This window comes from Danio rerio, chromosome 4, assembly GCF_052040795.2.
Source record: "Danio rerio strain M-AB ecotype USA chromosome 4, GRCz13ab, whole genome shotgun sequence".
In the NCBI taxonomy this organism is placed as follows: Eukaryota; Metazoa; Chordata; class Actinopteri; order Cypriniformes; family Danionidae; genus Danio; species Danio rerio.
In genome coordinates, this window is record NC_141024.2 from 48,749,541 (window position 1) to 48,777,382 (window position 27,842).

The 27,842-nt window shown below is 36.8% G+C and overlaps 1 protein-coding gene across 1 annotated transcript; it reads left to right on the plus strand.

Moving 5' to 3' along the window:
- The first annotated feature begins 2,742 nt into the window (after positions 1-2,742).
- On the plus strand, positions 2,743-27,675 carry LOC108183677 (NLR family CARD domain-containing protein 3-like). The gene is made up of 10 exons (NM_001445206.1): positions 2,743-2,823; positions 3,326-3,376; positions 4,115-4,219; positions 4,794-4,878; positions 8,620-8,815; positions 9,342-11,121; positions 18,231-18,404; positions 25,226-25,399; positions 26,227-26,273; positions 26,538-27,675. The coding sequence occupies exons 2-10, from the start codon at positions 3,333-3,335 to the stop codon at positions 27,065-27,067; spliced, it is 3,135 nt and encodes a 1,044-aa protein (NP_001432135.1). The 5' UTR covers positions 2,743-2,823; positions 3,326-3,332; the 3' UTR covers positions 27,068-27,675.
- The last annotated feature ends 167 nt before the right edge of the window (positions 27,676-27,842 follow it).

Consider the following 27,842-nt stretch of genomic DNA (forward strand, 5'->3'; position numbering starts at 1 on the left):
GCAGGTAAAAAAAAAAAAAAAAGTTTTAGTTAAAATGTGCTTTTAAAGGTTCATAAAAAATGGCGCTGTTCTTAAAAAGTAAAAAGAAAACTGCTGCACTTAAATTTAAAGTATTCATATTAGCCTATTCATCAAAAGCTGGAAATGTTGTTTGGACCTCATAAATATAGGCTATATGTCATATTCATACACTTTTAGACAAATCTTGAAATGTTAAATGTACATATGACAGGGTTCAAACAGGCACAGCCTAATAAAAAATCAATTCCAGCACCTATTTTATTTTTCAAGACTGACATGCTATGTATTGAAGACCTGAAATGTATTCTCAACAACCCATAAAACATTGCATAGGAATAGATACACATAAAAACCATTAATAATAATAATAATAATTATTATTATTATTAATCATATATTAATAATATAATAAACCTGCACTTAATGCTTGTGAAATCTTTTTTGTACTCAAGGAAAATACTATTACACTGCTAAAATAACACAAATTTTAGTAAATAATACTAATATTAGGTAAAAGTACAAAGTACTCTTTTAAAAAGTACTAGTTGGTTACTTTTGAAAAAAAAAATCAGATTTTCATTAGGAAATCACTTTTTTTTAAGTGTAAACCTGATTGAATGGTTTAATTGCTTAAATCTCAAAGCTACATGTAAAGGAATTTGCACTAACAAAGGAAGTATGGTCGATTTTTCCTTTTATGACAATTAATCTTTTTTCAATAGCACTGGCAAAACTACCACATAAACTTTAAGGCCATAGAGACACCTTTTGCCCATTTTTAAACAATATTTTCAAGCTTTGAAAGGTTTAATTAAAGTATATGGTAAAAATATTTAAATTCAGCCTTTTATTTACATATTTTACACTATTTTTCTTTACAATATGGCAAATCTGTTACTTAAATAGCTGTACATCACATGTAGATTTTATTTTACACTTGATCTTAATCTTAAATACAAAAAAAAATAATACAAGTACACTGTCAGTAAAAAAAATAAATAAATGACTTCATTTTACTTGAAGTATTTGAAATATGACAACACTACATTTATCAAAGCAGTGCTTTAAGAGCCTTATTGTTAATTTTGATAAATAAACAATACGTAACAACGAATTGTTTTGACCTGTAATGCTTTAAGACAGATCAGAATACAGCTAAATGTATAACGTTAAATGACACAAATACCTCATCCAGAAACATTTCCAGCATAATTCTTTTGTCGTAAAGAAATAAGTCCCCCTTTGCTAAAAGTAAGTTTCACTTCACAATACAGCCAAATAAGACCATAAGCATTGTCATCAATCATGCATCAATCTAATTCTAAATACTTGATAACTTTGAATACTTTTGACTAAATTTAGTCAAGGAATAAAGATAAATAATGTCTACTTTAATAGTGGAGAGATCGCGATTGTATTCAATCTGAGCACACAGGCGATCATGAGAGGACTTGCAGTTCATTTGAAAAAAAGCCTATTTAGGAGCTAGCATATCTGTTTTAGCGATTTGCGTACATGAATGCGCTCTCTCGTGTTAAAATAAAGCACTCGCCACATTTGCAGAAATGAGTAATTGCGCAATACCTCCATTCCCGCGCCGCCATTCGGAATGTATTTAGAGGAGTGACAGGTCAGAGGCGAGTCGACTGGCTGTCGGAGAGCGAAACGTGTATGTAGATCATCAAAAAGGCAGGAAATATGTCCGCGATTTAATTACTCTGCTAGACTCTATAGTGAAAACATCCGAGAAGCATTATTCCAACAAAACATTTGTTTTTAAGTTGTTTTCTCTGTCTCTGCAACACAGAAAGCCTTTGTCCCGCCCTTACGTTTCACGCGACTAGAAAAGGTCGACTGTGATTGGCTACTTTTCATGTCAGTCACCCTTCAGAATCAATGCTTAAACTTCGGAAACTGATTTTCAGCAGCTTATGTCACAAAGCACTTAAATAAACACTCTAAGCACAGCGTTGTGATCGTACGCTTCACCAAGCAGACAATGCTGATCACATCGATGTTATATTACCCATCAAAGGATTAAAAGTGTTAATTGTTTCTTTCATTATTTGGCGATTCCTCCGCGTACCACTAAGAGGAAGCCCACAGTTTGAGAACCACTGCTCTAGGTGCTCCGGTAAGTAGGCGGTTCATTCCGCTGTAGTGACCCTTGATAAAAATCAGGGACTAGGCCGAAAAAGAAAATGAATGAATGAACATTTCAGCGAAATTAAACTGTTTTGGCTTCAGTCCTGACTAATCTAATGTATAAACACACATATTATTGAACAGCATCTGAGAGAAAGTAATAATTCATCAGAGAGATCTGTAAGGGGTGTACTCATTTCCATTTCCATCTGTAATCTTATTTTATTGATCCAACATTGCTTTAAATATTTTTCAGAGCTCTTGGATTTTATTTCAAATACCTTTTTCTCTATTCTCATATACCTCATATATATTATGTTACACTATGTGTGTGTGTATATATATATATATATATATATATATATATATATATATATATATATATATATACTATATTATACTTTTTTTATATTCCTTCAACACACTCGTGCTCAGAGAAGCTGCACAGATATCTTCAGCTCCAGTTGTTTTTGTGTTGTCTCAAGGACACACCCACAGTCAGGAGAGTCTCATGAATATTCATGTCAGCATCACTCTGTGGAGCCAATAATATTTCAGGATCTACCTGTAGATCACACAGGTGTGTTTTAGTGAAGTGAAAGAGTGAAAGAGCTCAGATTGTGTTCCTGCTGCACAAGAGCGTCTGTACTTCTGCATGTGAGTTTAACACTTCTACATTACGCTGATTTGTGGAGATGATGAAGGGGTTTTATATGTGTGAGTGTGATTTAAATGTCTGATCCTGAAGATTAAATCCTCAAACACAGATTAAACACTGAGTCAAACACGCTCATTTAAACACTGTGTCTAAAAGCTTTATTTTTAATCTCTTTAAAGTGTTTGTGCTCTTCTATATCAGACTGACTCAATAGTGTCCAATAATTCAGCATTAAATATAACTCTAAACATTCAGAGTCACCAAATCAAAAGTAAAGTTAAAGCAGACCTTCCAGTTGAACAGGAAGAAAAGCTGCTGAAAACAACAAGCTGACGATCCTTAAACAACACTGCATTTAACCCTTTACTGTCAGAGTAACTCATTTTATATATATATATATATATATATATATATATATATATATATATATATATATATATATATATATATATATATGATTGTCTCCTCAAAGCTCTGCTAATGTCTGCATTGGTGTTTTAGCTACAGTATGGCAGAGGAGCGAGTAAAGGACTCTCTCTCAGAGAAACACAGGTATTGACTCTGTTTTTGCACCATTATTTCAACACTTTGTCTGAAGAACAAAGACCAACAACAATGCACTTATTTGTGTTGCTATTGCCTGATCAAATGGTGGTACAGTTTTCTTCTTAGCTGCTACTTGGTGAAAAATGTTGGAGATCTACTGGTTTAAAGCCTGTTGTGTAAAGGTACAAGAGAGACCTTTGCACACTTGTTTTGATATGTCTGAAAACCTTAAAATAAACCCCTCAGCTGTCAGAACACAGTAAACACAGTAAGTGTGTTTGTGCACACACTAATCTGTGGTTTTACTCCAATGAACTCCATATGAAATGCAGAAACTATTCAGCTCAGGCCGATCTAAAGGGTTAATGCTGACATCTGATCAACAGTAAAAATTCTTTCCAACCAGCACCAATAAGAACTGCATGATCAGATGCTGATATTGCTTCATTATATGAAGTCATTGGGGTAAAAACAGCCACAAACATAAGCCACAAACATTAGCAATACACAAAGATTAATACAGATATACATGTTAAACTTAATGTGTAGTTCAATGAAGGGAATTTTGTTTATTTTTTTGTCTTTTGTCATTTATTTTTATTAATGTTTTGTTTTTTATGGTTGAGCCAATGATTAGTTTGCCCTTAATTAAACTACACAAACTCCTATTTGTCTGATAAACTCTTCTAAAGGAGACTGAAGTTTGTCCTGCAGTTTATTCCTCTGGTGTGTTTGTTTGTTCAGTGTGAGATCAGGATCATGTGTGTCCAGCTCTGTGTCTCTGAAGAGTGACTGGTCAAAAGGGAATCCACCAGAGTTTAGTGGGGAAACACCATCATCTGCACAAAGGTATTGTGTGTTTTACATTATTGCTCATGCTCACATCAACAGTTTTGTGTAAACCAACAATTCAGTAAAGAGAGTCATTCCTGAATAAATCAGTTGTTTGGATTAATCAAATGACTTTAGTGATTCATTAAGACATTTACAGACACCTGGCGTCTTATTCAGAGGATCTTTTATTAAATATTAATATCAGATTTATGTTGATTATTTCATTTGTGGAACATGAAAGATGTTTTGAAGAAGTTTATAACCATATTGTTTTGTAAGTATATCTAAATAAAGGTCAAGCTTTTGAAGGTAAATGTAGCTGTGTTGTTTTGTAGCTAAAAGTTTGTGTAATAATGAACTGTAAATCAAATATTTATTTCAAAGCTGACTTTGTGGTTGACAGGGCTTTTTAATGACAGAGACAATAGTATGTGATTTCTCAGCTCAATGTAACAGAAAACTCAAGTAACAAATCTGTCCACTACCTCCCTATTATGAGCACTACATGTATTATTTTCAGTGTTTGTAAGATTTGTCTGTGTTTGTTTGCCGCTAAATGTATAATTACTGTTGTTTTATTTGTTAACAGTGTTGAATATGAGTCAGCAGATTTAGGAGACGAGACTCACCGGGTACACATGAGTTTCACAGACAATCTCCAGTGGATCTTCCAGGTGTGAAAAATAGTTATTTTAAAAATATACTGCTTAATTAAAATGTAAAGCAATTAATTTAAGTAATCATTGACTCCAGTTCATTGGATTATAATAAAATAATGCACAACTGTGATTCTCGTGGAGTCTCTGTTACCCCTCTGTGTGCATTATTTTCTAAGAAATGAATGGATTAGTCAATTATTCTGCATATTATTTTGGTTCAATAGATGTCCAAATGAGGATGGCTTGACTAAAGGCTAAGTTTGAGCTTTTGTGGAACTTTAAAAGTAATCCAAATCTAGACTAACAATACAAAGATTAGACAGACTTCACACGTGCAGTCATTCATTCATGTGTATTTGATGACTAGTCTAGTTTGGGCTATTCTTTCATGTCTTCTATATTTTCACTGACAGATAAATGTAAGCCTTGTTTTAGCTAAAACATCAATGTTTAGGTGTCTATTAGAGTTTAAACACACACAAATTATTAGTTATTTTAAACACACAAAAAACATGCTCTCTGAGATGCTTATGTTTTCACATTTAAAGCCACTGTTCAGATATTGCATTACAGACATTAGACAGATTTTTGTTCTCAAACTGCTCCTGTTTATAAGACAAATCATTACAAATCCTTATCTTACAAATCCAAAACCTTCAGTTGTGTTTTGATATGACTTGGCTTCTGTAGCTGTAAAATTATTAAAATCATTCTGCATTCATAAATGTGCTCAATGCCTGCCAGAATCTACTTCATCTGAGAATAACTGCACACTCTATATTGTTAATCAGCCAATAAAATAAAGCACAGTCCTGTAGTATGATGTATTATAATGTATTTGTAATTGTTCAGTAGTTGCAAATTAATGTTTGGTAACATTTAATAATAACTTCATACTATGAATCATTATTAAGCATTAGCAAATAGTGAATTCATTTTCTGTTAAGCATTAACTCTACATTAATAACATTAGTAAACAGTTTATAACTGCAGCTACAAATGCTCTACGCTTGATTTACAACCACATTTATGATGTGCCTAATACTTGTACTTTCATACTTTGTTAATGATTTATTTTTCAATACTTAATTATTACATTATTTCCAAAACAGTTATATAAGAGTAGTTTAAGATCATTCAGGATTAGTTCATAAATGATTAATAAACTGTTCAAATGAACATTTATAACTCCTATTATTCAGGCATATATTAATAGTTAATTTATTTGTTAATAAATGCTTTATTATCTCAACTTCATGCAGTTTTGTGACCTAATTTAAAGTGAGGACTAGTTATGCTTTATAAATCCCTTATAAATGACTGTTAAAGGCTCAGTTAAATTCTAAACAGGAAAAAAGAAAATAAACAACTTTATTAATTTCTATTCATTTGAAAACACACAAATGAAGCTGTACTTCAAATAAAAAATGTATCTTTGCATCCTTATCTAAAATAAAATTACTGTACAGTTTAAACATTGCTTCCTAATATATTGTTAAATTATTATATTGTTGTTGTTTTTCCCAATTTTATGTCATATTTTGACACTCCTGTTAATCAGCAATGTTTAAACTTTACAGTAATTTTTTAGATAAGATTGCAGTTTTATCATTCATTTGATACCAAACCTTTAATGGTCATTTATAAGGGATTTATAAAGCATAACTAATCCTCACTTTAGATTAGCTCACAAAACTGCATGAAATTGAGTTAATAAAGCATTTATTAACATACAAATTAACTATTACTATATGCCTGAATAATAAGATATATAAATGTTGATTTCAATAGTTTATTAATCATTTACTAACTCATTCTGAATGATCTTAAAAACCACCAACTACACTGTAAAAAATTGCTGTTAAAAAACGGTCAGATTCTACAGTAAAATAATGTTTTTTTCACTTAAACAGTAATATTCTGTTAAAAACAATGCTTTGTGGGTAACATTTTTGTTTTCGAGAAAGTAACCAACTGCAGAAAACTGTGAGCTAACAGAGTTCAGATTCGATGTTTTGAAGTCTGTGTTTGAAATCACGCTTTGTGTCCTTGTTCACTATTTCATACACTAGTTAACTAATATAGTTCACCTGACAGTTTTAATGAACACTAATGAGTGAATTCAGACACTGATGAACACCTGCTGTTAATAATCACAATTACTGAAGAAAATAAACAAGAAACACAAACAGTGACTTGAGTTACAACATTAAATAAAATAAAACAGCTTCAGTCTCAGCAGAGGATCATTAAACAACTCCACAAACAACAGCAGACACACTTATTACTGACTGCTTGGACTTCCATACTATTCTCATTGAGATCCAACAGAAATTAAGGTGTTTTTTGTGTCACCATAATGGAGTGAGGGGCTGGTTTAGTTGGGCTCTTCACCCTTGAACTTATTTAAGAAGATTTTCCAACTGCTGTAATACAGAGTTAACAAAACACTTGTATTATAGCAATAAAGTTGGGAAGTCAATAAACAGAGAAATCTATTTGACTGAAATTAGTTCTGATAAATGTTTTGTTATAAATCTGAAAGAAGGGCCTAATGCAATAGATTTTATGCTTAGTTGCAGGTATTAATTTAATTAATGAGAAGTGGAAACAGAAAAGATACCTCCGTAATTACTTAACAGTTAAGAAATAACATACAAAAACAGTTCAGTTATGACAAATAAACACTCAGACCTCATGAATCTGACCTTGTATTTCAACAATGGTAACATCTCAAATGTTTCATGCTGCAATGCATGCTGGGAGTGGCACTGTACAAATATCCCAGCATGCATTGCGGTATAAATAAATGTTGTATAATGGTCTAACAGTTTTCTTTATTTGTGTTTGATTCTGCTGTTGTTTATGTTTAGACTTTCAGTTGCCTGTTTGTGAGTTAAACTGTTAATTTTGTTAGTTGTCACCATTATTGAGGTTCATATGCTGATTATTGATGTCTCTTTGAGTCAATTTACACCATAGAGCAGTGTTATTGTCCAAGATATTCTTAAAAACTTACAGAAATCATTGCCATATATAGACGTATAATGTAAAAAAATAGATTTAACATTGAATAGGAGCAGTAAATTTTATTATACTAAATGAGAACAGACTCTGTCATTTAATAGCAACATGAACATCACCAGATCTTAATAAGATTCCAAATTTACATGTATGTGTGCTGTTGTGAAATATAAGACATTAGAGTTAAACCAAACTTTTCTAATTAACTAAAATAAGTTATCATTGTAAGTATACTTCTAAGCATGTATAGCACATTACTTCATAAACTCATACAGCAGTCGACCAATTTGAGGTGGGCAAAATGAGTTCACTTGAGTATTGTGTAAATCAATGTAGTCCATGTATTTTTACAGCAACATACTGTAAAATAACAGTACATTGCTGGCAACTGCAGCTGCCAGTATTTTACTGTTTTTTAACGAGACAATTTTTAACAGTGTACTCTTAAATACAAATGGTTTGTAAATAATGTGATACTTAATGAAAATAAATCATTAACAAAGCATGAAAATGCAATTATTAAGCACATTATAAATGTGGTTGTAAATCTAGAATAGAGCATTTGTAGCTGCAGTTCTAAACTGCTTACTAACGGTTATTAATGTAGAGGTAATGTTTAACAGATAATGATTCACTAGATGCTAATGCTTAATAAATGGTTCATAGTGTGTAGTTGTATAAAGTGTTACCGAATGTTTTGGTTAAATGTTCTTCTTGTTTCTTCAATCATAGAATCTTGAGAGCAAAATTATCAGATTTCTGAAGAATGAACTGGAGAAATTTAAGAAAATCTTACAAGCAGAAAACAGACAAGAGTTTGTAAAAGACTTTAATGAGAACAGAAGCAGAATCACAGAAGCAGCTCTTGATCTCACACTCTTCTTCCTGAGAGAGATGAAGCAAGATCAAGCTGCTGATACTCTTGTGGGTAAGAGAATCATGGCTATAACCACAGGAACCTGCAGATTTACACAGATCTTTAGCCCATCATTTTTTAATTAATTAATTAATTATTTTTTTATTAATTCAGTAATATTGTTGACTAATATGAAAATGTTCATAAGATTTATTTACAGTACAGTTTATAAAGTTATATTTTCTGTCCTTTAGTAGATCTGTTATTTACGAGACTTTTGCTTTATTTAGAAATTAAGTGGACCTAATTTGATTTTTATCATAAAGATTACATATTATTAAATATTATTATTTTACAAGTTAAAAAGGTGTTATTTTTATTTAGTATTTTATATAATTAATTTTTATTTATGATAATACCAAAGATATGATATTCCCAAAATCATTCCGCTGTAATCTACAGATATTTTACAAAATTCTCCTCAGAAATAGCAAACAATGTCTGAAAATGTTGTCTGGCCCTACTCATGGTGATCTGTCAGACTGACACTTAAAAATAAGTCAAGACTAAATCTCTGCTTCTTTGCTCCTGTGTTTAGATGACCTGTTCTTCATTAATCAGCTTAAATGTGGCCTGAAGAAGAAATATCAAAGTGTGTTTGAAGGAATTGCTCAGCAAGGAGACTCCACACTTATGAATAACATCTACACAGATCTCTACATCACTCAGGGTGCGAGTGAACAGGTCAACACTGAACATGAGATCAGACAGATTGAAGCTGCTTCCAGACATCATCAGTCACTAGAGATACAGGTTGAATGCAAACATTTGTTTGTAGCAGCTGAACAAGACGAGCAGATCAGAACTGTCCTGACAAAAGGAGTTGCTGGCATCGGGAAATCAGTCTCTGTGCAAAAGTTTGTTCTGGATTGGGCTGAAGGGAAAGAAAATCAAGACATCAGCTTCATATTTCCTCTTCCATTCAGAGAGATGAACTTAAAGGAGAAAGAAAGACAAAGTTTAAAAGACCTCATAACTCAGTTTTTCCCAGAGACTAAAGGACTGAACCTTACAAGAAGCACACGATCCAAAGTCCTGTTCATCCTTGATGGATTGGATGAATGTCGTCTTCCTCTGAACTTTGCTGGTAATGAGACGTGTCGTGATGTATCTTCAGCAGTCTCTCTGGATGTTCTCCTGACGAACCTCATCAAGGGAAATCTGCTTCCTTCTGCTCTCATCTGGATCACCAGCAGACCAGCAGCTGCCAGTAAGATTCCTGCTGACTGTATCGACCGGCTGACAGAGATACGAGGATTCAATGATGCCCAAAAGGAGGAGTACTTCAGAAAGAGACTCACAGATCAGAATCAGGCCAGAGAAATCATTGATCACATTAAACAGTCAAAGAGTCTCTTTATTATGTGCCACATCCCAGTCTTCTGCTGGATTTCAGCCACTGTTCTCCAGAACATACTGAAACTGAAACACAGGGCTCATGCTGAAACACTGCAGGCATCTCCCAAGACTCTGACACAGATGTACACACACTTTCTCCGCTTTCAGATCCAGCAGAGCAGAAGAAAGTATGATGGAGAAAACACAGCAGATGTCTCCTGGGATCCAAACCTCATCCTTTCACTGGGGAAACTGGCCTTCCAGCAGCTGAAAAGAAACAATGTGATCTTCTATGAGAGCGATCTGAAAGACTATGGCATTGACGTCTATAAGGCATCGGTGTACTCAGGCATGTGTACCCAGATCTTTAAGGAGGAGACGGGAATCATTCTTGGTACCATGTACTGCTTTCTTCACTTGAGCATTCAGGAGTTCATTGCAGCCCTTTATCAACATCTGATTCTAGACAATGACAAGAAGCATGGATGGTTTTTCATACAGAAAAGCAAAACTAAAGGCAAGATTGATTTCCTGAAGGCTGCAGTGGACAAGGCTCTGGAAAGTGAGAATGGACATCTGGATCTTTACCTTCGCTTCCTTCTCGGTCTGTCACTCCAGTCCAATCAACAACTCTTACGAGGCCTGTTGACACAGCAGGATGACAGAGACCAGAGCAAAGAGGAAATAATTGCCTACATCAAGCAGAAACTTGAAGGGAATCTGTCTCCAGAGAGATCCATCAATCTGTTTTACTGTCTGAATGAACTGAACGACCAAACTCTGCTGAAAGAGATTCAGTCTCACCTCAGTAGAGGAAGTCTGTCATATGCTCGCCTTTCACCTGCCCAGTGGTCTGCTCTGGTCTTTGTGTTGTTGACCTCAGAGGAGGAGCTGGAGGAGTTTGAGCTTCAGAAATTCCAGAGATCAGACGAGTGTCTCATCAGACTATCAGCAGTCATCAAATCCTCCAAAAGAGCTCTGTAAGTCTAAGTGCTTTAATCTAAGAGATATACATTGGCTAAAATTAAATAATACATCATGTTAATGAACATGCACCATATTGATGTCATCTGCACATCAAAATACTGTTGATAATTGTTTATTATTTAATATTTTAGTGTTTTAATAATATCCAGATGAATGTATTGGCAGTGGTTGTTTAAGAAATAGTTTACCCAAGAGTGTACATTTCCTCATTTACTCACCCTCAAGGGGTTTTAAACCTTTCTAAAAGTTTCTTTCTCCTGTTGAAAATAAAGAAAGATTTTTTGAGAAATGCTGGAAACCTGTAACCATTGACTTACATAGCATTTGTTTCTCCTATTATGGAGGTCAATGGCTAATGGTTTTCATCTGTCTCAAAAAATTTTCTGTTGTGTTCAGCAGAATAAATCATAAAGGCTTGGCAGCACTTGATGAGTAAAGGGGTGAACTATCTCTTTAAAACCGCAAATAAACTAAAGTACATTATCTATGATCAGTAGCTGATGTTATTGATGAGGTAAACGCATATTTAAAGAGTACAGTTGAAAATTCAGGTCTGCTCAGCATCTGTGGTTATCTTCCCTCATGGAGGATCATTTTATAACTGACATGGGGATTTGTATGTGTTGTATTGATTCTTTTGTGTGGAAATTGCACACAAGTCAGCTATAAATGATGCAGCACCTTTAAAATCATTTCTGGTAAGGGTGGAATGATCACACTGATGTTTTTTTTTTCTCTCTATTCTGTCTATTTTGACTTTCTCTATGCTGGTAATTATCAAGTAACAATGACTTGTGTCCCTGTTCATGGATAATATTTGACATTGCCTTTTGAGTCCACTAGTGTTGTAGTGTTTCCTATTAAGGTCAATCACTCACTCATTCACCACCCTTCGGCTGTTCTGGATTTATATTCATTTAATACTTTTTATTATGTTTGTAAACACACATACACTCTCTCATTCACACACACACATGCACACACAAACACACACACACACACACACACACACACACTATGGTCAGTTTTGTTTACCCAATTCACCTATTCCATATGTCTTGTGGGGGAAACTGGAGCTGGGACTCGGACTAGCAACCTTCTTGTTATTAGGTGAAAGTTCTCTTCTTTATTATATCTTCTTCTTATCATGCAGGCAGTAAAAGCAAATGGAAGAGCTGGAACTAGGTGCAGTGTTAATGTTTAATATATTCCATACACAAAGAAACTGACAGAGCTCAAGACCAAAAAAGAAAGACAAACATACACACACACAGCAAACTATGATCAACACATAATGACTGAAACAGAGGAGCTTAAACAAACAGAGACTAGTGAGTTAACAGAGGAGTGACAAGAAACTGGGCAACTAACAGGGGTAACATTGGGGAAAACTGGGGTGAACACAGAGAATACATGGAAACGACAACCATGTTAATGAAACCATGACAGGGTACAGGACAGGTGAGGGGTAAACTGACAGGCAGGTGGACAGGGAGGAGGACAAAGCCAAGGCAGGGATTACTGGACAGTAAACCAGGGCAGATCCCGTGGATCAGGCCTTTTATCTCAGAGGCTTTAGAGAAGATTGTGTCTGTACAGCTGAATGATTTCATGTTTAATAATAATGTTTTTGATAAATTTCAGTCAGTTTGGAGCTGGTCATAGCACAAAGTCCGCTCTATTGAGGCTTTTTAAATGATGCTGTAGGAGCCATTTGTTTATTTTATTTAAGGGTTGTGTTGTTAATCTTATTTTATTTTGGAGATTAGCACCCCCTGCAGGCTAGTGAAAGCTTAAAAGGCCTGGGTGTGGCCTACTGGAGAAGAGCCTGTTGGGAGCACATGGTCTTTAGACCTCACCTTCAGTGTTTGTTGGCCAAAGTCGTTTGATTTTGTATACTTCATATCAGTTTTAACTAACTCTGCAATAAACAGCCACAAATGACGACTTATTGTTCCCTGTATTATTTTCTAAGGAAGCGTCTAAACCATAGATGTGACTAATTAGAAATTTTGATTAAGGATAGTGAAAACAGATGTCTTTTTGGAGCTTGATTTAGGTGGCCCTGTTGTTCTTCTATTGTTGGATCTCACTGCTGCATTTGATACAGTGGATCATGACATCCTCATTAATCAGCCTAGAGAACACGCTGGTATCCAGGGTCTAGCCTTGGAATGGTTCTCTTCATATCTAAAGGATAGATCTTTATCAGTCAGTTTGGGCAACTCTTGTTCTTCTGTCATTCAATTAGTGTTTGGTTTCTGCAGAGCTTGATACTGGGTCCGGTTTTGTTTTCCCTTTACTTATTTTCGTTGGGAATTTTTTAATTTTTTTTAAAGCATGGCATAAGTTACTGTCTATATGCTGATGACTCTCAAATCTACTTCCTCATGAAGTTTGAGGATCAGTTCTCCCTTCTGGCTTTGTTTAATTGTTTGGCTGATCTGAGAGATTGGTTAGTGAATAACTTTCTCCAACTGAAGGAGGACAAGTGTGAATTGATTGATTTTGGTAAAAAATATTCAGATTCTATTGGCAATTTGTCATTGCTTCCTGAAAAATACATTCCTTTAAAGAGTTCAGACCTTTAAAGGGTCACGAAACACCAAAACACATTTTTTGAGCTGTTGACAGTCGTATATGTGTCCCACACTGCTAAAAACACTATTAGGACACATATATTTCACTAAAAAGTGTAAATTGGTTGTTTTTGCGTTATTTCAAGCAAATTCATACTTCCTGTTTGAAACTAATTTTTGAAGCTGCGTCACGGTCATGACATAATAGCGTGTATTCCAGCGTGCAGACTGGGCGTCTGTGCCAGCGTGAGTCTTATTACGTCTTACAGTGTGATGCATTAATGCATGAGTAAGGCTTGGTTCAAACCAATCAGCGCGCTCTATTGTGCAACTTCATTAATATTCATTAGTGTCACTGTTTACACCACAGAGACGCCACGTTGTGTTGGCAAAACAAGCGTGAAGTGTTGCTTTTATAGTTTGCTGCAGTTAAGTTTCATTTTCATTTTCTCTCTGTGAGAGCTCATCTGGATCACGTGTGGATTAACAGTGTACGCGACGCGCGACAACAATAACTTACGTGTCTAAGGAGGATTATTGTTTACCTGAGAGCTGTTCCCATCTGCAAACGCTGAGATCCGGATTCGCTTGTAGTATTCTCTTCATAAAGACGCAGCTCTAGTTGCTGGTGATTGTCCTGTCTCTACAGATTTGGTAAGTGAGCGACCAGTGCTCTTTGTTTATTCAGTTTGTTCGTATCGAATTAAGTTAACTATTGCACTGAGTGCAAAAATATTAGCACCGCATTTTGTGACCGGAATAACACACGCGTCTTTCTGACGCTACCTGCCGTGTGCATCTAAGTTTCCGGAAAATGCAGAGTTTTTTTTTCTCTCATTCGCCGTGCGGTATCAAACATTGCGTGAAAAATACACGCTTAGAGCAGATCCTCGAATCAAATATCTCGTTTGTCGCGAGGGGCATGAATGAATTCCCTGAATGAAAGAGCCAAACTGCAATTAAAGTCCAACATTTAATAATTTGGCAAATAATTCGACTACAGATGTCCATGTAGGTTGAACACCATCACTTTCTCCTGTGTGTATTTTGACTGAAACTCGCGCGTGCCCAAATAGACACTCCCACACCCTCCCACTTTAGTTCCTCCTACACTCCCCCCTAAACAGAGCTGGACACGCCCACTTTTCTGACTTTTTCCAAAGTAAAGGTGTGAAAACACCCTGCTGAAACGAGGGGATTTCATGGCCCTTTAACAGAAATAAAAAAGGAAAGCAGATTACACCCGTTCTGGTTTCTCTACACTGGCTGCCAATCCAGTTTAGAATTCAGTACAAAGTACTGCTGTATGTTTTTAAATCCCTCCATGGCCCCTGAGTATATTTCTGAGCTAATAAATCTACACCAACCTCTGAGATCTCTTAACTCTAAGGGTCAACTCTATTTGCAAGTTCATGCTCAAAATGTGGAGGTAATAGAGCTTTTTCGGTCGCAGCTCCAAGACTCTGGAACGATCTCCCACTCTCCTTAAGAACTTCTCCAACTATTGAGTGTATTTTTAAGGCTTGGTTGTGTTGAGAAGATGCAATGCGATGCGTGCTTATGCTTCAATTGTAGAAAATCAGGTTATTTTTTATATATCTGACTTTGATTATATACAGCTACTCAGCTAACATGAAAACAAATGTCATATGTCCTAGTTCCTCTGAAAGGCCCGTCCTCAAGAGGCTCTGAATGGTCAGCTAATGTATTGTGCTGTAATTTGCAGATCGGCTCCACATCACCAGGAAAAGTGTCACGGCTCTACAAGCACACACTTTTTTCGCTGTGCAAATCCTATCAGTCAGAGTAGCTTTTAGCCGTATCAGTGTGAGTCTGAATCAGACAGAAATTGACACAGCTGAAGCTCACGCCTGCTCTCTAAAATATCATCTGACAAGTGTCTTTCACATATATTCAGAATAAGCATGTGTAAGTAATATGAAACATTCTTATATCTTTTGCTAGTTCATTATCTGAGATGTAGAACGCAAAGAAAGCATCAGCATAGAGAGACACTGCAGCGCTGCTGAATATTGTGTGTGTTTACAGCGGTTTGATGGATAAATATGAATGTTTAGCTCAATTGTTTGCGGTGCCAAACAGCATTTCCCGTGGTTTACATCCTTGTTTATGTCCTCGCTACAACCCACATAGCAAACGGACTTGGCCCAAATGTGGCCTCATTATGGCACTGCTGGCATGCATAATGTCAGCCAAATGTGGGCGATGTATTGCAATGATGGCACTGGTTGCATGACGGTAAACTACATTTGGGCCAATTGTGGATGGGAGGTGTGTGGCCCAGATCAGTGTAGCGATATCCACAAGATCCACAATATCCAGGCAAGATTATTCTCTCTCTGTGCCTCTCTAAAACATATGTAATAATTATAAGAATAATAGTTACAATAATAGTAATAGTAATAATAATAATAATAATAATTGTTTTGAGTCAGTGAAACAAGCTATAGGTTAAAAAAAAAAAAAAAAAAATATATATATATATATATATATATATATATATATATATATATATATATATATATATATATATATATATATATATATATATATATATATTACACATGAAATACATGTGAGTTAGATGTGGGCCGAATCTGGGCTAACAGCTTTCATTTTTCAGAAAGGATCAAAAAATCAATTTGACCTGAACAAATATGCATTTTAAATGTGCAAATACACATTAACAAATATAATTTATTTATTTTTGTTTAATTTTATCATTCATTCATTCATTTTCTTGTCGGCTTAGTCCCTTTATTAATCTGGGGTCGCCACAGCGGAATGAACCGCCAACTTATCCAGCAATTTTTTACGCAGCGGATGCCCTTCCAGCCGCAACCCATCTCTGGGAAGCATCCACACACACATTCACACACACACTCATATACTACGGACAATTTAGCCTACCCAATTCACCTGTACCGCATGTCTTTGGACTGTGGGGGAAATCGGAGCTCCTGGAGGAAACCCACGCGAAGACAGGGAGAACATGCAAACTCCACACAGAAACGCCAACTGACCCAGGGGAGGCTCAAACCAGCAACCTTCTTGCTGTGAGGCAACAACACGACCTACTGCGCCACTGCATCACCTATTATAATTTATATTATTAATGGTAATAATAATAAAAGCATTTCCCAGTGATAAGTTGCAGCTGGAAGGGCATTCACTGCGTAAAACATATGCTTTGTTAAGTTGGCGGTTCATTCCGCTGTGGCGACCCCAGATTAATAAAGGGACTAAGCCAAAAAGAAAATTAATGAATGAATAATAAAAGCAATAATGACTGGAGTAATCATTTAATTTGAACCTACATACAATAAGTAATAAATAAATGTTTAACATTTTAACTTTTTATTTTAACATTTAATAAATGCCACCTTGATGAACGGAATAATGTTATTTAAATTATTAAATTAAATTAATAAAAATAAATAAATAAATTGACCCCAAACTTTTGACAGGTAGTGTAATTTATTTTGATTTCTGTGCTGTGTTCATTTAAATTCATTAAGTTATAACCGATGTCGTTTAGGCAACTATCACACAGTTATGTTAACAATTCTAGCCATCATATTTTTCTATGGCTTGTGCATTATTGTTAAATAAACACATTTTGAGAATTAAGACTTATTGTGATTTATTTGTTCACATGGTTAAGGTATCGGGCTGGGTTATGGCTCAGTTTTGGGGTTTCTGGTTAAAAGGTGGTGTTGATATGGTTAACCTATGGCTGAGAATCGGTACCAATAATGAACCTGTTTTGGCCCAGTTCAGGGTGATAAATTGGCTGATATTCGGGCCGGTTATGGCCCATGTGTGACTCTTGTCTTTAATCCAGTTATGGGCCACTTCAGGGCCGTCATTCTTTGCGGTACTTGGGCCGAGGAAAAAGTTATTGTGTGGCTGGGCCAGAAAACATTTGCTATGTGGGAACATACCGTTATTGCTAGAAACTGTGTCTGATGTACTAGAGAAGATTGAAACTGCTGTACTAGAGACAACTGAAATGGTGGACATGGCTGGATAAGGCTGAAGAGCTGCAGGCAAGATAACAGGACAGGCAGTCCTGATCACTGACATGGAGGAATCTTTAGAAACAAAAACACATAAACAACAATAAATATATTCATTTATTTTCTATATTTCTGTTATATACGCATCTTTTTCACTTTATTCTGTAAATTACTTTAAGATGCAACTTTTAAAGATGCTACAGAAGATTATTGTCATTAGTTTGTTCATTAAACTAATAATAAATAAAACAATTTTTAAAAATTCCTCTCGCAGTGATAGGTGTTTAATAAAGAGTTGGGCTATTGGAACATCTGAAGGAAGCCATTTAATTGTGTTTTATAGACATAAGTACTATTTAAAGCTTAAAGCACCAGATGTGTTCACTAATTAGTGAAGTTAAACCAGTCAATATAGTCATATGTGCTTCAGACTATTAAACACACCAGATCAACACATACATATTGTTTTTGTCCCCTACACAGGCTACAGAGCTGTAATCTCACTGTTCAGTGCTGTGGGAGTTTGTCTTCAGCTCTACAATCCTCAAACTGTGTGCTGAGAGAGCTGGACCTGAGTAACAATGACCTGCAGGATTCAGGAGTGAAGCTTCTCTCTGATGGACTGAAGAGTCCAAACTGTAAACTGGACACACTGAGGTAAATGATTCTCCACTCAACAAATACAGACAGACAGTTTCATATTAGGGCTTGAACATGTTAATCCTGGGTGATACTAAACCCAGATAACAGGAATTCTGGTTTATCAGTAATTATGTTTCACACTGCTCATACTTTACCTGTAGTTGACCCTCAGGGGTCTGAGGTGATTTTGGGACCCCAAAGATGTTTTGACATGCCCTGACATCTGTGCTGATTTTAGCTACTTATTACACAGTACTGGCCGACATGTGTTCTATTTGTATTCAGAACAAACTGAGCTACAATAATATGTGAGAAATATTGAAGTACATGCTTGTGTTTTTAAAAACAAATATTATGTGTGGTTAGTAGGTTTTAGAGAAAAAATGTAGCTGAAATAAGATCCAAAAACCACACTGAATGTGCCTGAACAAGACTTTAGAGTAAGCAGTCTTGTAGACTAGAATATTTACTGCACAATTATGTGGAAATTATTCTGTGCTCTCATTCAAAGAAAACATGACAATGATCTTTATTTTGTTAGGATTAGCCGCGTTTCCACTATCGCGCCTAAAGCGAGCGAGCCAAGGCCAAATGCGTTTCCACTGTCACTTCCGGGGCCTAATCGGGCCAAATCGGGGCTTTCTTGGGGCCAGCGGCCAGCCTTTTTCGGCCCGCCGAATACCTTGGGCCAAAGAGGGCCAGCCGGGGCTTCGGGGCGGAGTGAAAGGAGAGGCGGGCACAGTTTTCCGATCGCACACGAGTACATGGACCAAACACATAAACAAATAAATATATAAGGGAAAGAAAACATCTGGAACAAATTATAGGCTGGGGTCTTTTTTGCAAATGATCGCCCTTCTGTTTCTCTTTTAAATGTAAGGCTGTTGCATGAAATAATAAAGTAGTTTTAATTTATAAGTGACTTTTCTTTGCTGCATCTTCCTTGATGTTTCAATAACCCAGATTAATCTTTACACCATATTAAAGGCTCAGCAGACAGTAAAGGTTTTCAAGAGTTTTTGTCAAGTTTAAAAGGTGTTTGTGCACGTTTAGATGCCTGTATGTGTGTATGAGACCGAGGAAAAAAATCGCTCCTTCACAGCTCTGTTGATGCCGCGAGCTGCTTTTTTCTTTTATTCTTTTTATTGTTTTTATTTATTTTGGAGATAATACACTATATGAATACAACAGAAAGGCATTAAACTTTACAAATTTCGTGTCCACTTTTGTAGGCTCAAAACAATAGTGTCATATCTAGATAATATAGCCTTATATTGAAATAATTTAAAGAATTACAAATATCAGATATAATAAAATCACATTAAATACATAAACCAATATAAAACTAACAAAAGCTATAGCTATAACAATTAGGTACTATATCAAACTGTTTCAAAGCTATATTAAACTTTCATTTTTCAAAAGATTCTTTGAAAAAAAGATTTTAGATATTTTCTAATAAATAAATAAACATCGGAGAATGCTTTAAATATGATTTATAAAGTATTTGGATACGATGAAATTAATCAAATCATGCAAACCGAGCATTTTCGGAATGAGTGAAAGCAGAAACTATAGGCAACCTTTTTTTTGTTCTCCAGCTGCGCAGCACTTTTTTGACGCATCAGGGAAAACCCCGATGAAAAGTTCAAAATGTATTCTGTGTCCTCAAACAAGTGTGTATGTTTTTATATGATGTGGTAAAATTAAAAAAAGGAATTTTAAATACATAAAGAGCTTTATTAGTGCATAGCTGCTGAGCGCAATGAAATATAGGCTATATTTTATTACGTGCTGCTCTTATGTGCTGAAACACTGAACACTTTACTTAAGATATAAGCAACATCTTTAAATAAAGGGAATCACCTATTAAGTGTCATAAAGCCTATAGGGAAAAAAAAAATCCTGTTTCAGTTCTCTCCGGAGCATTTAGGATGAATGTTGGACAGCGTCTGTCTAGAGGATGTTATAAAATACATTTTATATCGAGTTATTAACAGAGAATTTTATATATGTGGTGTTATATTATGGATGTGTGCGCTCCCTGTGCTGGGTCCCTCTGTTGGTGGCAAGACCACTGGATTTCGATGCCAATAGTCGGTCGGCGAGTAAATAAATATGATGAATGAAAACACACAGGCATGTGCCTATAGACATACGTTGTACTGCTGTACAGTAACGTGTCATTTGTTTGTTTTGGTTGTCCTAATTTTAATAGTTTCGTGATTATGTGGTGTGCTTTATCTGCATGATTCTCGCTGAAGTGGGCGGTTTGAGTGACGTTCGATTCGGGAGTTGTTCTGGGGGCGGGGTTTGCGTGACGCGCTGCGAGCTACTAGCCCGACAGTGGAAACGCGACATGATTTCGGCCTCACTGCTCAACCTCCCGGGCGATTGGCCCGGCCTGGCCCGATAAAAGCCCTGGCTCGCACTGGCCCGATAGTGGAAATGCAGCTATTGATTTGGGTGATCCCAGCTGTATGCGTGAGTGACAATGCTCATGAATAATTCACAGACAACAGACACTCCCCCACTCACCCATCAAGGGCATTGTAAAGCAATGTCCATCTGCAGAAGCTAGCCTAAACTAAATGCTTATTGTATTACTGCTGTGTGACCATGTAAACACTCTGGGTGAACAATAAACAGTGTTCAGTATATATAAGTACACCCCTCACTCACCTCTATTTTAAATTCATATTTATTTTAATAGGAAGCTCTACAATAATATATTTGTGCATATACAAAAGGTTAGCCAAATCTGGAGCTCATCTAACAAAATAACTTATGATAACGGTCCAAAACTAGTACAGTCAAATTTATGTATTATAGAAAAATATTGAATACAAAATTAAAATAAGAGGAAAAAACAAGAGAAGCAAAACAATGGAAAAAGTTTGCTGACATTTTGTAGTTTTTTTTTTCTTTTCTTTTTTTTTTTTTGCAATTTTAGCCTGACTTTAATTGCAGTATCTTTCAATTTCTGAATATGTTTGGTGTTTTGTGTCCTGCTGAAGGTTTGAGCTACTCTGATATTTGTGCAGTTTCAGTTTCTTGAGAACAAATAAAAGTCTCATGATAAACTGGCTGAAATAATCCTGATTACTCGCTCATCTAAAACAATATCTGCTAAAGGCTGAATGTGAAGGAGAGTCAGCAGTCATGAATATTGATCAGGTGTTTCTCTCCTGACAGAATAAAAGTCCCCTAATGGACCATCAGTGTGAATGTGACTGTGGGTCAGGTGATGAACACATGAAGAGAGCGGCTTTGTGTTTGTCTGAGCTCATTTTGTTTTAGTCCACAACAGAATCACAATATAAATGATGAAATCAGCTCATTTCCTGTTGTGTTTTATACATGACTTTAAGATGATCTTCTGAGCTCAAGTGTGTCTTCTTCCTCCTCACAGCAGACTTTACAGCTTGATGTGGTGTATTATGAACAATGTCTTTGCTCTGTACACTTCTACAGATGAGTCCTTGTTGAGTGTGTAAGCTCATGCGAGGGCTTGTTCAATAAACCTTTTATTTAGAACGCAAACTTACCCATTATGCTTTGTGTGTATGCGCAAGTAGAATGCTAAGAACTTCCGGTCTGCAGCTGATGCATGTAAACAGTCACATTTAGACAGCTTTAACATGATAGTTTTAATTTATTTTGTCTATTTTTATCATCTTTGAACTAATACTGTTGTCGGTCAGCACCACCTACTAGACTGATCATTTGAAGAAATGCGACCCAAACACATGTAATTTGCCAAAATGTTTGACACACACACACACAAAGCCTGTACTGTCCCATTAACACACTGATTTAATAAATGTGACAAAGTGAAAATATAGGCTAGTGTCATTTCAAAATGACAGAAAAAAACAAACTGTAGTGACTTCTATTGGTCATTTTTGTAAATTGCATGACTTACATACCTGTTAAGTTTCATGCCAGTAATCTGGTTTGCTCTACAATGCAGTGAAGTATTGCATGTATGTGTGTATTGAAGAGTTGCTGAGCTAACAGCTGACAATCCGGGAACACACACACACACTGTATTTCTGATGGCAGACACGTGAACTAGGAATGACATGGAATGATATGGCGTAAATGAAGCAAATTGTGCGAATGGGGCGGTGCAAATGCCGCGGCACAAATTGAGCGCTATGCACCTTTGACGCACTTAACGCTCGAATTGCTCAAGTTAAAAAATCTGAACTCAAGCGGACATTCATGCTGCATTAACCAATCAGGAGCTTGCTCTTGTCGGGGCATGGTTGTGACGTGCGCCTGTTGTTGGTGTCCCGGGGGAAATCCTCCAGCCTCCATCATCCAGGTTCAGTTTCTGGAGGAGTTTATAAGCTCATAAAGCTGGTTGCACCTCTGAACTGATCTAGTGGACTCAGACATGGACCTAAATGTATCGACGCTGTTTGTCAGCCTTAATAAAACACATAAACACTGTTATTTTCTTCATAAAATCCATGTTAGCCATTTAGCAACGAAGCTAGAGTCACCAGCAGGCCCGGCGCCAGGAAGTCAAAACTGAGGGGGCACTTTAAATCCATAGGGGGGCACTAGACCTGGTGACTCATTTTGGTCTCTTGTTTCTTTCATTTAGGTTATTTATTCACATTTATTATTATTATGCATTACTGCCTAAGTTACTGACCTAGGGCAGTAATATAGGCTACGTTTTAATAGTAACAACAATATGCAGTTTCGCTATTACGAATTTTATTAACGATAGTAATGCTTACCGCTTATTAATGCAGACGGATGATGGCTTCAGTGCCAAACGAGTGCTTTAAATCATATGTTATTCTCCTTATTTCCGTTTTATTTTAAATAACAGGCCTATGAATGTTTAAAGTTGTAGGTAAAGACGTCAAATTATGCACAAGCATGCAAGCTGACCCACGATCAGACTATTCATTTAACCGGTAAATAAATATAGTGAAATCAGCTTAACCGAGTCATCACGCTTCACGTAGCCTATTATCCAACCAACATCAGTGCTAGGGAAAAGCTAAATGATACAATCTAATGTCATTTAAAACAATTACTTAGTTACATTTTAAGGCATTAGTGTAGCCAGAAACATACCTAAAAAGATACCAAAATTCACATGTTATTACCGTGAAAATTGGTTAAATTTAGGCACGGATAACACGCAACTCAATATGCTACATAACTTTTTTTTCTCATCATTTTAAATGTAAAAACAAAGATTTATCTTAGGCTATCATAAGTGTGTTTTTTTCGTGATATTGTAAACCATCATAAACCATTAGGTTACTAAGCCTACCCGTAATTTTATTTATTAATTATTTAATTTATTAAGCCTTTTTTTAATAGCTTGTTTTCAGGTTATTTTCATTTTAGGGCCATGAGCTACAAGTCAAAACAAACTTGATATGTTGTATTTTAGCTCTTAAAATAGATCTACAATATATTGTATGTTGTTTAATTTTGCATGAGCAAAAAGCAGTATAGCCTAAATTACATCTTTTAAAAGATTATCATTCTGCTTACCTGCAGCACGTGAGGTTTCTCGGTTGATCCGCGATAAATCCACTTAAGCACTATATTCCATTTATAACACTGCAAACTTGACTTAATAAACGCAAAAGGCATTTTTACCTTGACTGCTGCTGCATAAAGGGATGTTTCTCTACACAACTGTAAAAGTGCGCTTTTTAGCAAAATGAAAGCAAACATTCAGAGAGTTCTGCGTTTTGTCAATTTTAGTTTAATTGTAATAATATTAATAATAATTATGATAAATAAATTAAAATATTATTTATAGTGTAGCCTACTGTGGGACTGCAGTAAACTATTTGTTTTTATTAAAACATTTTTATTAGGCTACATCTTCCCGAACTAATAAATGACTGGCAGTTGCATCTCTGCTAAAATTAATTTAACAGTAAATTTCTTATGTGTGTTTTTTCCTTTTAGAGCTCAAGAGAGTTGTGTTTAAATAATTAGTTAACCAAAGCATGTTATGAATTAAGCTGCTCCTATCATGTCACCCACTTTTCTCCCTTGTGAGTTGAGTGCGCCTCCATCACCGTGTGCGCGTTTTAAAGGCTATTTACGGGCGCACCAGACCTGACGCGGGGACCGGATCTCAGAACTATAGGAATAGCTTTAATCTCACCATTTTCATAATTCAATTGCTATGTCATATATTTTAAAATATTTAAATGTGGGTTCTTAAGGTTGGAACGACGGGGGTGTTAATAATTAATGACAGAAAGAATTTTCAGTTTGAGTGAACAATCCTTTATAAAAACTGGGGGGGCACAAACTCTTTCTGAGGGGGCAATGTCCCCCTTTGCCCCCCCGTAGCGCCGGGCCTGGTCACCAGGCAGACAGAAGCCCTGCCCATCGCACAAACCCTCGTCTGTTCTGAAGTAACCTTGATGCGCGAATGAAGCAAGTAAACTAAAATGTTCACACAGTTATTTACGCACGAATAGTGCGATTTATCCGCGCGTTCCGCATCTGGTGTGAACGCAGCTTTACGTCCTTAACAGACACATTTCTAAGTTGTGCGTCACAAAAACACATTAAATCCATTAAAAATGCTATTGAAACCCATTTTCGGAGCGCAAATTACCTATTGTAAACGCTGTAAACGGAAGTTCTAACCAGTCTACTGGAAGACGCTGGTCGCTATGCAGCAGCCAAGAAAAAGGTCTATAAGGAGAGCTAATCAGGATGTGTGTGTTCATCACTGCTGTTGACATGAGCAGAAACAGCAGTCAGCATCTTCACAACACAAAGAGATGTGTGATTGTCCAACTGTGTGATGTGGACTATTGCTGTGTTTGTAGATTGTCTGGCTGTATGGTGACAGAGGAAGGCTGTGGTTTTCTGTCTTCAGCTCTGACTTCAAACCCCTCACACCTGAGAGAGCTGGATCTGAGCTACAATCATCCAGGAGATTCAGGAGTCAAGCTGCTCTCTGAACAACTGGAGGATCCAAACTACACACTGGACAAACTCAAGTATGTGGAGCAGCACTGGCCTTGTGCTTTTACACTGAATGGCTTTAAAAAGACACTAGAAAGCTCTTTTGTGATCAGCTTCAGTTTTCTGTGAGGGTTATGGGGTGAGGACAGACAGAAGATACAGCTTGTAGAGTATTCCAGTCATGTCTATGAAGAGCAAATCATTGAGTGTGAAATGAATCTCCTCTGTTAATGTTGGAGTGTATTGGCTCAGTTACAGTGACATTAAGCGGGACACACTGTACAGTTTCAGCATTTGAGCTGAGCAGAGAAACTTCTTCCTCCATTTCTGCTGAAGAATCCTACAATATCAGGTCAGGAATAGGGTTGGGGATTGAAGATGGATTCAGATTCTGGAATCAGACACTTGGATTAATGTTCAGACTCTTGTTCTAAAATCAACATCTGGATTCCTCTTCTCTGTGCACACATGTGTATTTTTCACTTGCTAATCTGTCAGGAACTTGGGCGCTGGCGAGCAGCTTTAATAATCTGAACATAGTTTAGAGATGGACTGCAACATGTGCTCAAAGGCTGCATGTGCTGAAGAACGATGGCAAAGCTAAGTGTGATCACTGTAATAAATGAATGTTGCAGCAGGGTGTCTCCATCAACATGAGCAGTATCTGCGCTCGCTTCACCAACAGCAGAGGAAAAGAACGCACTGTGTTACATTCATTGTGCATCCCGGCTCAACCAACAAGTGTTGTGTGTTTTAGCTCAAGAGTTTGGAGCGTGTAGCTGAGCAGCTCAGTGCTAGCTTTAGCTTATTAGCTGAGGGGGAAACTAAACAGCTCATTCTCTCCATCTGTGTGTGTTTACAGTCTGGATCATGGAGGACACACGAGGATTACAGCAGGACCACGCAAATGTAGGACTACACACACTCACACACATATGCACAAACATGCACACACACACACACACACACACACACACACACACACACACACACACACACACACACACTTTCTCACAGACACACACACACACACATACACTCTCTCACAGATAGACAGACACACACACACTCACACACAATCTCTCTCTCACACACACACACTCCCACACGCATGCGCACACACACACACACACACACAGCTGCGGTTGTAATTGTGTGTGTTCTTGTGTTTAGATGTCTGTTTCCTCACTCTGGATCCAAATACAGCACACACTCATCTCATTCTGTCTGAGGAGAACAGAGAGGTGAAGAATGTGAGAGAGAATCAGCCGTATCCTGATCATCCAGACAGATTTGATGTGTGGCCTCAGGTGTTGTGCAGAGAGAGTGTGTGTGGACGCTGTTACTGGGAGATTGACTGCAGTGGAGATGGTGTTGTGTCTATATCAGTGTCATATAAGAGCATCAGGAGGAAGGGAAGAGGGGCTGAGTGTTGGTTTGGAGGTAATGCTCAGTCCTGGAGTTTGTTCTGCTCTTCCTCCAGTTTCACATTCTCACACAATAACACACGCACTGATCTCCCAGTGAAGGCGCTCAGCAGGAGAATAGGAGTGTTTGTGGATCACAGTGCAGGAACTCTGATCTTCTACAACATCTATAGAGACACAATGAGCCTCATCCACTCAGTCCAGACCACATTCACTGAGCCGCTCTGCCCTGGGTTTGGGTTTGTTAGTTCTGGATCATCAGTGAAACTGAGCTGAAGACTGACGAGAAATTTACCCAGAATCCTCTGCAGGAGCAGTCAGCAGCAGTGTGTGTGTGTGTGTGTGTGCGTGTCCGTGTGTGTGCGCATGTTTGTGTCCGTGTGTGTGTGTGTGCGTGCGTGCGTGTGTGTTTTTGTGAGTGTGCGTACATGTATGTGTGCGTGTGTGTATCTGTGAGCGTGCGTGCTTGTGTGTGTGTGTGTTTGTGTGTGTGTGCGCATTTGTTCACTGTTGTGTTTGTGTAATAAGGAGAGAGAGACAGTTTGTGTGTGTGTGTGTCTGTGTGTTAGAGAGAGTGTGTGTTTGTGTGTGTGTGAGAAAGAGAGAGTGTGTGTAAATATGAGAGAGGGTGTGCTTGTGTGTGTTTGTGTGTGTGTCTGTGTGTGAGAGAGAGTGTGTGTGTGTGTGCGTGTGTGTGTGTGTGTGTGTGTGTGTGTGAAAGAGAGAAAGTGTCACACTGTTTTACAAGTGTTTTGTCTGTTGGGGATGGCGAGAGGGGGGTCCTGCAAGCATTGCTCAGCGCATTGGTACTTCAATGCTGAAGGGGAATTCCCTTGTGAAAAATATACAGTTGTGTTTATGTTTATTAAAGATGATAGTCAAGACCTGCTGTATTTAAAATTATCATTATTTTCTGTATATTGTCAGTCATCCTTTTGTACGTGTGCATGTGCAGACACAGATGTGCGGTAGGGGTCGGGGAGACATCTGACATAAAAAACAACAACAACAACAACAGATCAGCCAGATTTTTTTACTTGAACCGAGAAAG